General features: G+C 40.0%; 1 protein-coding gene across 3 annotated transcripts in view; it reads left to right on the top strand.

Annotated features, from left to right (window-relative positions):
* CDH2 (cadherin 2) overlaps positions 1-4,578 on the top strand; it is a 115,664-nt gene extending 111,086 nt beyond the window's left edge. For all 3 annotated transcript variants that reach the window (XM_085052735.1, XM_085052734.1, XM_085052736.1), the window contains exon 16: positions 3,157-4,578. In XM_085052735.1, coding sequence (XP_084908861.1) covers positions 3,157-3,363 — 207 coding nt within the window. In that variant the 3' untranslated portion in view covers positions 3,364-4,578. The remainder of the gene's footprint in view (positions 1-3,156) is intronic.
* The last annotated feature ends 14,126 nt before the right edge of the window (positions 4,579-18,704 follow it).

Below are 18,704 nucleotides of genomic sequence, written 5' to 3'. Positions count from 1 at the left end.
CTGTTGCTGTGGCTCTTCTGTGACTGCTTGTTGTGCACTGATGGTGTAGCACATGCAAGGAAATGTGACAATTCCCTGTCCCAGCAGGTTCCCCAGCTCCTGAGGATGTGCCCTGGAAATTCTGCTGTTGAACAGGCTTCTCACTCTAATAAAACTTGGGGTTTTCAGATCAGGAAGCCATAAACCAAGTAACTGTAACAACTCTGCTGCTCTGAGGTTCTTGAACACATCTGGCAAAAACTGCGATCTCTTTTCAGAAGCAACTGACAACGCCTTGGCAGCAAAATCAGCAGAAGCCACTCCTGGCAGCCATTTGTTGCCTTTTCAGTTGTGCAGATATAGCAGGCTGTGTATCCACACCGCCTCCACCCACTGAAGGGGACAGCATAATAAACAAAAAAGGTGGCTATGCTGAAGCCAAAGGGAGCTTCACAAGCTGATATCACTGCCAGGGCTGTCTGATGTGTTGTAGAACCCAGCAGCAAAGCACAGCAGAGTGCTGGGTATGCTCAAAGAATTGGCTTAGCAGAGGGAAATAGGAAAAGTCATAGTAGTTCTTTCTCGTTTTGGTATGTAACTTGTGACACAAATACAGCAGAAATCTTGGTTGTCATTTGAAGAGTCAGACACAAAGTTCAGTCATTACACTGTGAACCAGAAGATAGGTGCAAATGTCAGTGTAACTTGTGCTGCGCGGTTGAATCAATACCTCCAAAACATGACCTGTAGCTACATTCTCGGAATGAAATGGATTACACCGCCAGCACAACCTTTGAAAAAGTGAATTTGTTAGTGAGATCTTATCTTGTAAGTCTGTAATTCAAAACCAGTTTCCTTTTCTTAAATGCTATCATGATAGCAGCAGCAAATTGGGAAAAAAAAAATACAACTTCCCCTTTGGAAAAACAGATGGAAACAGGCTGCCTTCTGCCTTGTGATGGATGACTGATAGGTATCAGCATTTCTGCAGTGATGTAGGAAAACATTTTGTTCACTGATTTTTTTTTTTAATAAATTGGTATCCCATGGTTGGCTGGCTATTAGTAGGCAGAACTGCAGGGAAATAACATTTCTTCTCCAAACTGACTTTCTAAATGACTTTCACACATGGATACCTGGCATTCCTACCTCAGCAGTCCTTAACCTCAACTGGTATTTATTCTCCTTCCCTGTCACCCATGTTCCAAACACATGGGTGTCTGTCACCCATGTTCCAAACACATGGGTGTCTGTCACCCCAAGCAGGCTTAAGAAAAGATTTAAATACCATAAGGCCAGTTACTGCCTGAGAAGTGAAGTGGCCTTTGTGCTTCACCAGCAGAAAGTAAGAGAAAACCTTCAAAGTGTATCCCCCTTGGAAGCTGGATAAGGGGAGTCTTCCAACACTTGCTATTGCCTTTGCAAAATCTCACATCTTTTGTGCTTATTATGGCCATCAGGTTGGAAAATTCCAGAGAGAGATAACAAGCATCACCAATTATTCTTATCTCATAATTCAAAATTGCACTTTTAATGCAGGCTATTAATAACCTGCTTGATGTTGTACCACATGAAATGATCATTTCAAGGCCAACATTTGTTCTTTATTAGAGGTCATTAGCTTGATAAATATGCTGGGCTTTTCCATCACTGATTTGGAAATTATTTTAGATACATTTTGCACAATTCTGAATTACTTTAGATAGGTAATAAAGAACCAGGATTCACTTCTGCCTTATCAATGTCATACGCTTTATTAATAAATTCAATATGTATATACTTCATAATACATATTTGTAGAAGAAAAATCAGCATCTGGTTCCATTTTGTCATATTTGGACTAAACACAACTAAGAGCAAAACTATTAGTTGTGCTAAAACTATTAGTAGCAAAACTACTTTTCTACATCCAGAATCTGTTAAATAATTTGAAGGAGGCACAGTCACTCCTTCAAGTAAGTGGGAGTATAATAAAATCATTCTTTAAGTAAATAAACATTAAAAATGAAAAGTAAAACCAGCACAAATCACTGGTAAAAATTAATAGTGAGCAATTTAAAATCTTAGCAGAGCCTTATAGAATTCTGGAAGATACATTATCCCTTGTCAGTGCCTGCCAGAGCAAATTCTATTCAAAGTGGAAGATCTTGAAAAACTTTACTAATCCCAAGGAAGAAACAGTGAGGTTTAAAAATCCAAATTATAAGAGGGCTTTCTGATGTTAGGCTTCAGCCTTTTATACTCAGCTTGTAAATGTTCCCCAGATAAGCACAGAAAAATTGTCTCATTCTGAAATAAGTTACTCATGCAACTGTTTAGGTTTGGACTTATGTAGGAAAACAAGGACTGAAGAGGCTTTTCTCTGGAATAAGTGTGGTTCTTTCCTGGCTTTTCCTCTCCAATTCCCAACATTTCCTCCAATTCAATTTGTGTTTGTTTTAATTTGGGCTATTCAACTCTATAGACTGGAAATCTAAAATTTCTGAAGACTCACTATTCGTGTGTTGATAACTTCAGTACTTTGAAATGAGGAAACAGAAATGGTCATCATCTTGTATTCAGCTTTGATGTCACTGTGTGTTTTTTCTGAAGAGCAGGTGGATCTCATGGGTGGCTGTGGCAAAACATAAAAGGCTTAAGACAACACACCATATATTTTTCTCACAGCAGCCTACAGAGGTGCATGAGTTTGCAGGACTAACTAAATATGGATTTTGGCACATGCAGATGGACTGCAGGCCAGAAAAGTCAATGGATATGCTATTGGCCATGTGAGATTGCTGTTAAAGTGAATCTTTGCAAATATAGCTATTTCTTCTTCCTCATTTGTCTGTGTAACCATTCCCACATTGCCCATGGCGTAGGTTGTGAGCTGTACATCTTTGAAACTGTTTATTTACTAGCTTTATTCCCAGTGCCATGACTCTATTTTAAGGTTTCATTAGGGCTGTAATTGCAGCTACATTCAAAATGTCCAGTGCTGTAATGCTAGAAACCTGGCGATTCTAAAAGGAGTTACAAAAATGTAAATACTGTTTTGCACTGAATGGCAGAAGAGGAAGAACTTTGTTTTCTCAAGTGGTGCTTGATAGATAACTGTGCTGCAAATATTCCGGATATGCTTTTGTCTTGCTCCCAGATACAGAACTTTATCTTCTTGTCTTCCTCTCCTTGCAGGGACTTAAAGCAGCCGACAATGACCCTACAGCCCCGCCATATGACTCCCTCCTAGTCTTTGACTATGAAGGAAGTGGCTCCACTGCTGGATCCTTGAGCTCTCTTAACTCCTCAAGTAGTGGTGGTGAGCAAGACTATGACTACCTAAATGACTGGGGCCCACGTTTCAAGAAACTTGCTGATATGTACGGTGGAGGTGATGACTGAACTTCAAAGTGAACTTTGGTTTTGGACAAGTACAAACATTTCAACTGATATTCCCCAAAAGCATACAGAAGCTAGGCTTTAACTTTGTAGTCTACTAGCACAAGTGCTTGCTGAAGGCTTTGGCTTAGGCTGCAAACCAATTTGGGCTCCGTGGAATATCAGTGATCCAATGCTGTTTGGAAAAAAATATTGAGCTCAGTTACACTTGAATTTTACAGTACAGAAGCACTGGGATTTTATGTGCCTTTTTGTACCTTTTTCAGATCGGAATTAGTTTTATGTTTAAGGCTTTAATGGTACTGATTTATGAAATGATGCATTAAAGAGACAAAATATGTTGGGGTGGGGAGGAGTAAGGTGAAACACAATATACTTCAACATGCTTTTGTTACATCGCATTGCTTTTATTAAAATAAGGAGATTAAAAATAAACAAAAAAATCCTCATGGAACAATTTTGTTATCTGGGAGAGAAGACCATGAGGTGGAACAATGTACATTACTTCTAGTTTTAGATGTTAGGGGACTTTTTTCACTAAAATTCTAAAACTTATGCAGCTGGTTGCAAATAAAGGGAGTTTTCATATCACCAGTTTGTAGCAGAATTGACTTTTTTTTTTCCTTATGCTAGAATGTTAGACACATTTTGGTCTTAATCCATGTACACTTTTTGGTTTTGTTTTTTTTTTTTTATTTCTAGTATTTTTTTCCCACTTCACTGTAAAAAATGGTATGTGTACATAATGTTTTATTGGCATAGTCTGTGGAGAAGTGCAGAAACTTCAGAACACGTGTATGTATTATTTGGACTATGGATTCAGGTTTTTGCATGTTTATATCTTTCGTTATGGATAAAGTATTTACAAAACAGGTTGCAAACAAGTGACATTGATTCAATTGTTGAACTGTAGTTAGAGTACTCAATATTTTTTTTATTTTTATTTTTATTATTTTTTTTCGTTTGGGGAGGGAGAAAAGTTCTTAGCACAAAAAAGTTTTACATAATTTGTACCAAAAAAAGGGGGGGGATGGGAGTTGGCCTGATACTGGTGGCACGAGAAAATATACAGTATGTTCTGGGGGCTGGGAGGGGAGGGGGGGAAGGAGCTTTCAAACTGGAGAGACTTCTGAGAACAGCTTTGCCTCTGTATTGTGTACCAGAATATGAATGATACACCTCTGACCCCAACGTTCTGAATAAAATGCTAATTTTGGATCTGGTGCTTGGTTTGGCATTTTTTCTTCTACCTGAGCAGCGCTGACTACAGTAAATAAAAGTACACAAAATGTGTTTGAGTTCTGTGAGAAGTTGTGTGTGCTTCTTTAGCATTTCATACTGCTGGACTGAAAACAAGCTGCATGTAGAAGAAAACCCAGCACAAATTTGGAAGACAAATTCCCAGGTAAAAGCAAAGTGAGCTGTGCTGGGATTTCTGGGAATTCACAATATTCAGTTCCCCACCAATAGCTAGCTCTTTGGTTTAATGTGCATTATATATAAATAACAGAAATTGCATCACTTTTGGTTCATTTCTAGACTAACAGTTTAATGAGTGTGTTTATGCTGCAGATTAAATAAATGAAATAAATTGCAGATTGTGGCAGTCATCTGGCACCTGGACTTTCTTGTGCTGAAGTGAAGACAAGCCCCTGCTAACCTGAGTACACATCAAATCATGTCCTTCAAGGAGGTGCTCACGGTCATGCAGCTCTGTCAAAATGCCCCATTAGGAGATTTGTCATTACTAAATGTGTTTCTGACCTGTTACCATGATTTATTTGCAAACAAAGCAAGCATAGTAGATACAGTCTAGCAGCTCTGTCTTTGTTCTGTTGCAGCAATCTGCTCAGGTTTAATGCCTACATTTACAGACATTAAGGACCTAACTGTGAACAGTGTGAAGCTCAAACTTGGCAGAAACACCACAGTTCCTGAGTCAAGTGGACAGGGAAGGGAACCAGGCCCTGGCAGAGCCACCTTCTGTGCCGGGACAGCTGGGTGGGCAGTGAGTTCATCTGAGGGGAAAACGCTTCCCTGGTGCCACATCAGTGCTTCCTCAGCACTCACACCATAATTTACATCATTTGACTGTGACTGTGGGAGGTAAATCCCGAAATCTAAGTTGGGGAACATTAAATGCTACATGGGGAGTGTCTCCACTGGGCTTTTCATGGCAATGTCTCCTTCCTCATGCGCAGTCCTCTCAGGGTTATAGTATTTCAGCCTGTGCACACCTGGCTGTCATTTATATCATGCATTTGCAACTATAACTTCATGCTGTAATAAAGCCTTGATCTTTGGGTAATATGTCAAAGTTTTAAATGACCACCTTTAAGCTATTTACAAATTTAATTTACAGTATAAGGAAAGAAAGGATGTAGATCAGGATATGGAAAATGAAAATCTGACCATGCATAGTTAAGTAAGAAAAACTTTCATAAAGGGCAGGATTTAAACTGTAAACGCATGTTAAATGAAAAGACTACTTCTAGCCCAAAAAAAATATGCAAAAATGTATTTTAAGCATAATCTATTTTGTTACTTGGAACCAACAAACTGGAAATGCTAAATGAACATTATGCATTTACATTGAATGTTAAAAGACACCAAGGGAGAGATCTGTGAAAGATTTCCTGTTTGGGCTATAGCACATTCTTCTGTTAAAAGTGGACGGAGGTAATCTGTTACAAGCACCTGACTCTTCTGCACAGCAATAGGAGCTTTATCTTGATCAGACAAACCTCCAGCTCTACAGCTCCTTTGAAATTGTAGCAACAGTTCTCAGACCTAGTGGTAGATCAGCACTAGGTCTGCTGAACAGAACAAAAGGCAAATCATTTTTATGCATCTCAAGCACTTGAAAAAAGATGTTTGAACTGATAATCTTTCATCAAATTTCAGGCTTGTTCTTACTGTAGAAATGTGTGACCAGGTTTTGCACCCGTGATACCTGCTTCAATACCCATCAGAGGGGCTGCACTGACCAGAGGATGGCTGAACTTTGGACAATGTGGAGTCTTTCAAAAATTTTGGAAAATTGGGAATTTTGACAGGCTAATTTGTAAGAATACATGTCACAGGAATAAAATATTTCCCTTTAGCAACAAAGCCCAGCTGGGAAATAGAAGTGGGGAACAAAGGCTAAAAAAAGGGCTAAGTGTTCCCCACAGGGACCCAAGGTGCCTTCCATCACACAGAGAGGGAAAGAGCATCCCACTTGTTAGGAACCTTTGATCAACCAATGCAAGACACTCCAGCCAGCCTGCTGCTCTGTACTGGCCAAACAGCTCTTCTGGGTGTAATGGAGAACTTTGAGATTCCTCCTCTTGAGCTCCATGGCTGATGCCTATCCTGCTGAGTTACATTCCAGCACTAAGCTTTTCCAATATAACCCCTCAGTTTACCTAGATTGTTGAACAGTGCCAAATCTCACACCAGGTTTTATGAACCCTTCAGTTTATGCCCTCAGAGAATTAAGTCTTGTTTTGGTTTGCTTGTTTTGGTGCAGGCTGGAGGATGTAATCTCCACATAGCAATAGCTGGGAAGGCTTCTCTTCCATTTCAAAGCTCAGTATCCTGAACAGCCATTTTGCCCCTGAAACCTCTGTGGCTTTATAGGACATCTAAAAATGCAGCAACTGCTAGTGATACAGTAGGTACTTATAATCAGATTTCACATTTATGTGCTCTCTTGACTTCTGTCACAGAATGACATATACTGTGGCGACAACGTGACATTGCAACCCTGCCCAGAGAGCTTTTTGGGTGAGATCAGTCAGGGTGAGGAGAGGGACATGTGCTCTCCGAGCTGCTCTCCTGTAGCTCTGGCTGCAGATGATGCATTTCTGTGAGTGTAGCTGTTGCCTCTCAGGAGATTTAAGCATAGTTGCAGATCTGCTGCTCCTCTTCCCTGGGCACACAAAAGCTGCCCATGTAGGACACCTGGAATGCACCCACATCTCATCTCCTGTATGCCTCAGCACCTTCACAATCATTTAGTGCCTCCACAAGATGGCCATTCTTTTCTATTTGCTTCCATCTTTGTTCTCCCACCTTGTGAGAGACTATATTTCAGAAAATACCAGGCACCATTTGTCTCTCATTAACAAAGGGAATGCTCTCTGGTTTATGAATTATTCTTGTTGCTTGCTGCATTTCCCATCTAATACCCAGCTTTTAAACCCTTTTGCCTTTTACAAACAAAGTCTACTTTTTTAGTTCTCTTGGCAAGGCTGAGAAAATATTTCCACTTTTGTTTCTGTTTCCACTTCCCCATTTTCTGTTTTTGTAACATCTCTTTTGCTGCTGTTTTCAGACCTTTAATCAATATCCTGTAATAAAACTAAGTGACCAACCTCTTCTTTGAAGTGGCTACTCTTTTTTCCTCCTAGTGGAGAACATTCTTGTAGACTTCCTGTTTTCCTGTGTCGCACCCAGGAAAAAAGTTAGATTTTTCATTGTTCGCTATGGATTGTACTTATTAGTATTCCTTAAAATATATTCATTTTGAGGGAATTTTTTTTTGAGCACTAATGCATTTGTAAACCTCATGGTGGTACACATTTATGTAATTTCATTAAACCACCTTCAGGTGGTTCACTCCCTTCCAAAAGAGCCTAAATGCTGATTCTGAAAGAAACCTATTTTGCTCTGGGTATGAATAATGAATAGTAGCATTGTGCAAATTACTTTTATACTCCTGCTTCTGAAGATAAAATTTGTTGATATGATATGGGTATATACAGACAGATCCATGGGCCCACCCATTTTGGGTTCCAGATTGCAGAAGTTTGATTATTACATTGCGTTTGTTATCTGCAGTGCAGCAGAGTGAGCTTATAAAAACCCATCTGTCTCTGTGTGCTATAAATCAAAAGTAATGGCCAGATAATCAAAATTATGTTCCAATTCTAGAACATTCATTACTGGTGGCATTGTGCAAAGCAGTTATAAAAACAAGCAGTGTGCTAGGATGATTAGAGGGAATTACACTAAAAATGTAGAATCATTACTGGAATGTTTTGACTTGAAGTTAACAAAGAGCAGTTTGCTCAGCAAGGTTATTTCAAGATAAACAGAAATAAACAAAAATGTATCTTTTAGCCTGACCTATTCAGGAAGCAATATTCAGGGCCCTATTTTCCTGAGAACTGATTTTTCCTCGTTTGGGCAAAATGAAAGCAAACAAGAAAAAATGACCAAAAATAGTCAACCCAACCCTTAAAAACTCCTCATGGAATGGGAGAGGCAACTTCAAAGAATCTGCTCTGCTGTCATCTTCCATAACAAAGAATTCCAGGCTATTGCCAAGTTTTTTGATCTTCCCATTTTTTTGTGTGGCAAGAATTCACACTGACTAGAGACCAAATAATCTGACTGCAGAATGTCTAAATCCAAGCTCTAACTTAGTTACTTTGGTGTTTCCTGTTGTTCCTTTTTGGTGTGACTAATTAAATACTTGCTATACCTAAGAAAAGACTTTAAAGCCTAAGCTACTGTTTGGGATGTAAAAAGCCCCAGCCCTTGCTCAGGAACTGTGCCTCGGTGTTTTATATGCTGAGTGAATGCTGTTATTATGAAACAAATGAGTTTTTCCATGAAAATCTCTTGAGAAGCTCTAGATTTTATTGCAAAGGAAACAGTTCACAAATCCTTTGCATTTATTCACAAACTAAATTGTTTTCTGGACATTCCCACTCAACCTTTAGATCCTTGAAGGCAAGACTGAAATGGCAATAAGGTTTTTCATATGGGTTGATGACCACAAGGAAACTTTTTGAGCTCTAGCCTTCAGGCTAGTCCTTCAGAGGCTGGAAAACAATCCTTTTTGCTGAATAGCAGTCCATCAGGTCAAGTTCTCTAGAAAAATGTTTCCCCTTTGCAATTCAGTGGTGTCAACACATATACTGGAGCAGTGCAGTACAGAACATAACTGAGAGTGGCATAACTCAGCCCTTCCAAAGTGGCTTCAGACCCAAAGCTCCTGAGTCAACCGAGATGCTCCCATTGGGGATGCCCTCCCAGCATTCAGCTCAGGGAAACATTTATGTCTGTATTATTCCTGCAGCCATATATGATAGCTTTTGAAGCTAAACAACCTTGAATCACCAGTACTATAAGCATGAATACAATTCTTTCAGAAAATAGAGACTGACAAAGCAATTCCAAGTTGCTATCGTCAGTTGACTTCCTTTTGAAAAATGTCCTTTAATGACTTCATATTTTTTAACAATTCACTGTATTTACTAAGGCGCTATGTTTGCTGAACTCTGGACCACGTTGTGATGACAGTTGATCCTGTTTAAATGAGCTTTTGCAGGAATCTATTTCAGAACTGAGTATTTGGAAGAGAATTTTGATGGCAATTTTGTTGGATGATGGTCTCAAAGACCACTAGACACAGACTTTTCGTAGCTGCCACAGGAATATCAGATCAGTTGCCATTCTAGAGGAAAGGGGGAAGATGATGACGTGAAATTAGATTTTAACACTGCTCCACTTATACATACAGTAGCAAAAAGTATAAAGTGCTGGATCACAAGCTAGATGCTGTTTAAGTATTTATTGGAGGTCTGTGGGCCACTTGCACAGAGATGGGGGTTTTACATGGATAGGATTCATATTCAGTCTCAAATAAAATATCAGGCTTCTCTGAGAATCTCCACAAGGTTATTTGTCCTCCCAGCTCACACAAATATGTTGTACTTCTGCTCTTATTGTGGGGGACATTTTCTCCACTACTTGAAAGTCCTTAGCAAGTCTTCAGTGTAAATATTTGTTATTTGAATATAACACTCTGTGGGATCCCCCACTAAAAGAAAATGTTTGTGAATATCCACTTAATAAAGATTATAATGAAATTAGGATAGAAAGAGCAGATTGTAATAGCATCCCATCAACAACACGATATAAATTTGCCCATTGCAGACAATTGAAGATGTGTTTCATAGAAGCATCATCTTATTGTGACCTTTTTTCAATGCTAAAAAGACTCAAAATGGGTATAATTTTAGAACTAGAGAAGTAGTGATGGAATGAGCACTTATTCTGTGTTCTTGAAGATTTGGGACTTGTGACCCCCCTCAGTGAAAATAAAATTGCTAATGTCAACCCATCTTTGGCAGACAGCACCTCACATTGATTTTATACATAATTCAGCACAATTGACAGCCTTTTCAGGACAAGCTGGAGACTGATATGTTATGGAGGCTAAATTGCTTCTCCCTTCTGGAAAAGGGGGTCTCTTGAGGCCATGATTTATGTTTAATGGTGTAAAGAGTAGGAACTCTGAAGAAGTTGGACTATGTTATGGCTGATGTGAAGATATTCACAGCAAAGTAGTGGCACAGTAAAAAACTGCCTCCACTGAATTTGTTATTGTCATAAGATATAAAAAACCCATTTTTCCCCCTCTGTCTTGCCCCAAACTAGTAAAAGAAGTGAGAGTGTATCACCCATGTTTAGTTTTGCACATGCAGTACTGGATATATTCTCTGTGCCATCAGTTGCCAGCCCAGCCGTGGTGGAATGAACAAGCAGAAAAGTTGATGGGAAAACAGTGCAGCATCCTTGCTGATGCACTTCTACTTTTATCCCTTATTGAAGTGCTCAGAGAAATGAGCAGCTGTGGGGCAAACCAGGGCATAAAACTGAAATTTATTCATTTTCTCTAACTGTCTGTGTCTAAGTTTCCAGCAGGGCTCCTGGGGGGTTTTGCTGGGGTCTCTCCAGGGCCTGTGCACAAGTGCACAAACACTTCTCTGTGCAGGAGCCTCTAATCCCCACTGTCCTTCACACCACAGCAACGTTTTTATTAGCCCCAGCCACCTTCCAGAGGGCTCCTTGTACAGTGGCAGGGACAGGCAAATGTGAAATAGTAAGCCTAAGGGTGCATTTTTATACTTCATCCTCTCTTTGAAAATCTTTTGATTCCATGGAGCACCACCTTTGCCAAGCAGCTGGTGCACAGTTCTCCTCGTGGTTGCCACACAGACTGTCCCATCTCTGGCCACCCTGCACCTTGTGTGGGGCCAAAACCAGAGCAGAACAAACTTTCTTTTCCTGAGCTAGATGTCCCCAGCATCCCCAGTGTTAATTTGAAGTACAAGCAAAACTGCCTCTGAAGTTTAGAAACAATAGTCTCAGAGACACATTGTTCTATCTTATTTTCATTTTTTGTTGTGTTTATGTGAGTCACTGAGGAACGCAATCTGTATTCGTTGATGGTATGCAAAATTCAGTGCATGTAAGAAACTATTCTTGCAGCGTAATCAGATAATTAGATGTTTTGTCGCTGTCTTGCACTGTTTAGTATAAAGTACTTTGAATGACAATATGGCAGCTTTTTTCTGGCAAACTTTACAGGCTGCTTGTTGCAAACTGTGAGTTAACTTTAATTGGGTGTCCTGAGATTTGCTACTAGGAAGGTAATAACCTCAGCACAATAGCAAAAAGCTGCATCTTTTCACTGTTGTCAGTGTTGTAAATAAAGGCTAATTTTCCAACAGACTCAGTCTTTCTTCAGCAATCAGGTTTACCAAAAGAGGTAGAACTTTATTCCATAATTTCTGTAGACTGTAATATGCAAAGACATGAGCAACTCAAATGGTGTTGTGTGTGAATGAGTATATGGCAGTGGGGGCTGACAAAGGAGAAATACGTTTTGAAATAACAACATGAATTTTATTGAAAAAATGTTGAGTTGTTTGCCCTTTTATTTAGCCTTTATGATAGCAAATAGAAATTATTTGGCTTGCCAGTCAGAGTCAGAAATGTGGAGGTGAAAAAAAAAGGCAGCCCAAAACCTCAGTGTAATTTTGAGTCAAATGAGGTTTGGATCAAACTCAATGCAATTTATTTTTATATACTGTCCTCCATGCAGAGTATTACAAAGCCGTTTACAGGGAAAGTTAATCATCAGAAGCTAAAGGGAAAAGTAAGGTTTTAAAAGCCAAAAATAATTCAGTAGCTGGGAGGAATCATGGGGGTTTTTACTGGAGTTCTGAGAGAAATGAGAGAAGTTCTAGTTAGAGCCCTTTTTTCTGTTTATCTGTAGGCAAAGTCCTATATCCAGTTCTGTCAGAAAATGGCACATTGTTTTTAAATGGCACTACTTTTGAATGGCTCATCTTGTCAGAGAGCCATGTCAGTGTCGCCCAACCTGAGACCTGTTCCAGTTCTGCTCTGAAGAGTAGCCACATAGACTACTTGCCATGAATGGGAAACAGTATTGCTGGGATAGAACTTCATACACTGCAAGAATTTCTCCTTTTCTTTTAATGAAACTTGATATCCTCAAAATATCATCAACTTTATCAATTTTGAGGTTGAATTTTAAAAATATTAAAACAGAATGCTGATATTGTATTGTGGTCATATGGAAGTGAACAAATGCACCTACATATATACATGCACATTTATTCAATATTTATCAATTTATTAATAAATTAATACTGCTTAATATTTTGTATATTGGGGCAGATTCCCTGATCTCCTGCCTCAGTTTTGCATAACTGCTAAAACCATTCATGCTAAGTTACACTAGCTGAGAATTCTCTTTATTTCACTTGTTTTGTATTTACAAAAATCAGTTGTATGTATCAGTCAATTAGTGGCTCTCATTGTGAGGTTTTAGTGATGCAGAATGTAGAAGAAACAACGTAGTAACCACCTCCAGCCCCAAAATGATGGATACCCTTGGAGTCACCATTCCCTAGCTGACCTTCCCTCCAGACTCTCATGGGCACCACAATTCACAAAGTGCTTTCCAGACCTTGAAATCACCTTAGGCAAAACAGCATTTTTCACTTGCTCGGTCTTCTTTATCTGAGAATGTCCTTCCTTGAAAGACCATAATAATTCTGACTGCTCTCTCTGTTATGTTCACTGATTGATCTTTGGCTTACACTGGCAGATCAGCCTGGAACATACCTCAGAAAACAAGAGGAAAACAGGTGTGAATGCTTTTAGTTTGGTTTGGTTAGCTTAAAATTTTAACGAAGCCAAACATTTGTTGCTGGTCAAATTCTCCACATTCTTCCAACGTTTGTATGTGTAAAGTGGTCTGTCAAAGAATTTGATGTATGAGAGTCAGCTTGAAGGGGGGACAGGGTCCTACCAGACCTTGGAAGCTGTTCAGCCACTCTTCAGGAAGGAAAAGGAGGTGTGAAGTAGTCGGGGTCAATTACAGCCCCACTGTAAAGAGAGAAAAGGAAAGAGGTGTAAAGCTACACAGAGTGATGGGTGTAGAGCAAGGCAGAGTGCTCCCCGTTAGATAGCCCTTGCCAGGAGAGGAAGCAGCCCTCCTGCACCCTGACCAGCTGCTTTCTTTCCACAGGTGAGTTGGAATGTTCTTCATTCTCACCCACCAGAAGCATGGGGTAGGGTGTTGCAATAGAAAACTATTAGTCTAGATCATGGAAGAGGTAAGAAGATACAAAATCCTTTATTTTTCCTGTGCTTTTGTCATGCATTCATTAAGGGTGTCCATTTTAGGGAGCACTGATTATAGGAGATGCTATGCCTCAAGCTTCCTTCAAGAACACTTTTAAAGAATATTGTGATTCTATTCCTCACTTTTCTAAATGACAACCTCTAACTACACAGTTTTTACACAAGTGTGACTTCATAGACCTTGATATTCCTGTTTATTACCACAAGGCAAATGTCGAGCCCCAGACTGTCCATCCAAGAGAATGATGATGACATTAGACTCAGATGGTATGTGATATTGTGTTACAACACTTGTGGGTTATTATAACACCAGCCCCTGGATGTTAAATCTCTCCCTAGTTCAAATAGTTTTTTGCTAAAAGCAATTTTTGCCTCACCATCCAACGCCTGAAGGTGCTAAGACCTTTTTCATTCACACATTTTCACTTAAAAACAGGGGGGACTATTAAAAAAGTTTGTAGCAGTTGGGAAACAAAAAAGTTTGGCTGTAAAATTCAAATAAGAGAATGCTTACAATGAACTTCAGAAAACTACTGCTGCCTCATATTTACTGAGTGATCATCCAGATCTTCTTGCGAGGTCAAAGATGCACAAAATGAGTCCATTCACTTTTACCTATTTGCTCTTCTGATATGTCAGCCCTCACTTCCCTGCCCCCTATATTTCCTTTGCTTTTGCTTCCAGCTTTATCTCTATCTAGTATCTAGTACAAACAGGTTTTTAGGAAACTGATGGGGCTGTGAATTACTTATTCAGGAGGACAATCCTTCTTGGTTTAATAAGAAAACAAGATACTGGCTTTTGTTCTCACCCTGCTACTTTTCTCTTAAGATTCAGCTTACAGTATTTTAATATCAATGACAAAAAAATCAGAATTTTAATATTTTCAAAGATGTCCTTGATGACCACCACATTGCAAGCCAAATACTCCTTTCAAGTCTGAAAAAAACCCATTTAGTTTGTGTTGCATGATTTTGGTAGCAGGAGTGGTCTCTGTGAGAAGAAACCAGGAGTTGCCCCCATGTGGGCTGGAGACATTTCCAGCTGGCTCCAAAAATGATCTGCTGCTGCCCAAAGCTGAGCTCTGCAGCAACATATCTCTGTGGTAACATATTTATGAAGAGTGAAAAAACATGGTGCAGCAGCTGTGTGAGAAAGGGGAGTGTGAAAAATGGGCAAAAAACCACACTGCAGACACCAAGGTGAGGGAGGAAGGAAGGGGGGAGAGGTGCTCCAGGGTCCTACAGCCTCTGGATAAGAATGTAATGGAGCATCTTTTCCCCCTGCAGCCCACAGAGGACAACAGAGGAACAAGTGACCATGCCCTGAAGGAAGCTGCACTCCATGGAAAGGAGCCCTTGCCAGGAGCATGTTGTCTAGCAGGAGCTGTAGCCCACAGGGCACCCATGCTGGAGCAGCCCTTGAAGAACTGTACATCATGGGAGAGACCCCACAATGGAGCAAGGGAAGAGTGCAGAGGAAGGAGAAGCAGAGATGAAATGTTATGGATTTACCACAGCCCCCATCCCCTAGTCCTCCCTCCCTACTTCCTCCAACAGAGGAGTCAGGAGTGAGGGAGTGAAATAGAACCTGGCAAGAAGGATGGATGATAGGAAGTGTTTTAGTTTTGTCTGTTTTTCTCACTATCCTAGTATAATTGGCAATCAATTAAATTCATTTTCCCCAGGTTGAACCTGTTTTGTCCGTGACAGTAATTGATGAGTGATCTCCCTGTCTGTATCAAAACCCTGTCTTATTTTCTCACCCATCTGTTGAGGAGGGTTAGCAAAAGAGCAGCTGGGTAGGCACCTGGTGGCCAGCCAAGGTCAACTAACTCAAAAACATATCACCAATAATATTTGAGTGGCAGCACCACAGCATCATTAACTTTTCAAAATATATATGGAAGCAAAAACACTCACTTGTCCCTTAGTTCTCTCAGTTCTGTGAAGCATTAATAAAGTAGTGAAATATCCCAGGAATTTTGCAACCTTAAGAATTTGAAAGAGAAGAGGCCAAGAAAAAACAACCCTGAAGGGAAGCTGATGAAACATAACCAGGAGATTGAATAGGTTTAAAAAAACAGCAAGTGGTTTAGAGCTGTAATGAGGAAAACAACCCTCTGGTTCAAAAGCAACTGCTTTCTTGTCCATTTGCAGGATAATCAATATCTCATCCTAAAACATCTGTGAGCAAATATAAAAAAGGAAAAATACCGTATTCTGGAAAAGATTTGCTGACCAAGCCCAAGTTCCATCAGAAATGGAAGCATAAATAACTTCAAAATATTGATAATGATTCTTAGGGAAAAAGAGCTGAATAAACAGCACTGAATAAAATGTAAAATTGCATTTTATCTTTCTGGTTTTTTGTAAAACTCTGTGCTAGCAGACCTGGACTGTGTCTGCCTCTAGCAGTTGATCAGAATTCTATCTCAGTCAGCCTTTTTATTTCCATCCCTTATTTTAAGCATAATTATCAGATTGATAAATATGTGCATCAAGCATAACATTAGCAGTGCCTGTGTTCTGAATTACTGTGGGATTGTTGCTTCTAGGGAGCAAAGACAGTTTAGGACCAGAAAATGAGCATGTTTCACTGAACAGATTATCTTTTCCAGCTAATAATAGTTCATAGCAAATACCATTTTGTGAAAGATAGAGAGCAACTTGCACACTCTCTGTAAAAAAAAGTGGAAAATGTTCCCTACAGTACTCACATATTGCAAAATCAATTTTACCTTAAAGGACAATTTTCGGAATAGTTTCAATCCTAAAGTAGGTCTGTATGTTGCTGGGCTCCTTATATATTTATATCTCAGTGAGCAGTACAAGAACCCAACAGTGCTTCCATTCCAGGCCCTGTGTAAAATTCAGCTTAAACTCACAGTAATGATAATGGAGACTGGATTGCTCATATCCTGAAAGTTTTTTTACTTGAAAGTTCCAGTTAGACCTTACAAGACATGCACCACCTTGAACTAAATATCTAACTCTTCCAGGACATCAGGGTACTTGGTCTTCATAAGCTCCATCATAAATTGTTGTTGAATCTGATTTCTTCTCCACAAACCAAGGTTCACTTTCCACACCAATATTCCTGAAATTTATCTTCTCCTCCATAATACCACAGAACTTCCTCAAGGCAAGCTTAGCTTTGCCACTTTTAGGAATAGCTCAGCCTGCTTCTTGTAAGGAGCAACAGCATTATTGCCAAGAGAAAAAGATGAGCTGTCTGAAACAACAGGCTACATCCTACAAGCTCAAATCCTGTACAGACCCTGGCATTGGACACCATGATGGGATAGGAGGGTGGCAATCAGCAAAGCACCAGCTAGCTTCATGTTTCTCATGGAGTGCTCCTTCCCTCTGTTTTTTATTGTGTCAGATGTGTCAGATGTGCAGTGACAACAGCTGCTCAATAGTGTCTTCCAGCCCTGCTGTGCCTACAGCATTGAGCTGGCTGATGGGGCTGGATGCTGGCTGTGAGGTGCTGTTAGGTGGTGAGGGATGAAGGCTGCCCAAAAAACATGAGAACAACAAATTTCTGAAGAAGGAAACCTTTGTGGGCCAATCCAAAATCCTTTTTGAGTCTCAAAAACAATGGGATTTAAGCTGCTTGCTCTAATGAGGGGAACGTTTCCAACCCAAGCCTTTCATGATGCCATTTTGCTCACATATTCATAAAATCATAGAGTCATAGAATGTTTGGGGTTGGGAGGGACCTTGAGGAACATCTGGCATCACCCCTGTGCCATGGGCAGAGACACCTCCCACTAGACCAGGTTGCTCAGAGCCCCATCAGCCTGGCCTAGAACTGTGCCAGGGACAGGGCATCCACAACTTCTCTGGGCAACCAGTTCCAGTGTCTCACCAACCTCACAGTAAAGAAATTCTTCTAAATATCCAGTCTAAAGCTACCTGCTTTCAATTTAAAGCCATTCTCCTTTGCCCTATCACCTTCTGGCCATGTAAGAAATGCCTCTCCAGCTCTCTTGTAGCCCCTTAGGTACTGGAAGGCTAAAGAATTGTATCTGGAGGCTTTAAATGGTTCAGCTGCAAAGGCTTGGACAGGCATGTGCTGCAAGACTGAGGGTAAAAGCATTTTGGATGTACTGAGTCTCATACAGGACTTTTGGAAGGTTTCAGCTTCTCCCTTCACTGAGTAAGGAGATGAGGTATTTTAGCAAAGAGATACTGAGCATTCTCAACCACTGGGAAACCTTTCACAAGCTTGTACCCGTGATTTAAAGCATTGTCATTTGTTTCAGAAAGAAGGAGAACATCCAACAGTGCTGTTTCTGCTCCGAAAGGATTTTGTGTTCTATGTAGGTTACATTGAGAAGTTGCACAGACTTTGGTTGCTTGTGCAGCCCAACAGACTGTATTACTGCACGTTTTCCAATTACCCAACTTGTGTGAGAACAGAAGGTCAGCAGACCATTCTAGATAAATATTTTTGTCACCCTGTGCTTGATAACTAAGCTTGCCAAAGGGTAAACAGCCATGATTTCATCATCAATCTTGGAATGACAAGGTTCTGAAGTACATGGAGTGCATGACATGTTGCTCCAATATCGGGGCAGAAGATGAGCATTGATGAATAGGGCAGAGGGTAATATTTTGACTGATTGTTTGCATATAATGAGCTTAATGGTGAGGCCTGAGAACTTTGATGAGATGCAAAGATGAAGATAAAGAATTTAAAAGCAAAAATTTGTGGGTTTGTGTCAGCTCTGGTAAGAAATGTGGATGGAAGAGAGTATTGGACAGTACAAAAAGACTTAAAATTCTCTAAGAAAGGAGTAATTCCAAATGCAATAATAAACTAATTAAACACTGTTAGAGTATAATGAAAGTAACACTTCCTCCCACAGGCAACCCACTGTC

This window comes from Lichenostomus cassidix, chromosome 2, assembly GCF_008360975.1.
Source record: "Lichenostomus cassidix isolate B80296 chromosome 2, HeHo_3.0, whole genome shotgun sequence".
Lineage (NCBI taxonomy): Eukaryota > Metazoa > Chordata > Aves > Passeriformes > Meliphagidae > Lichenostomus > Lichenostomus cassidix.
The sequence above is the reverse complement of the archived record's forward strand: the minus strand, read 5'-3'. Positions and strand labels throughout refer to the sequence as shown.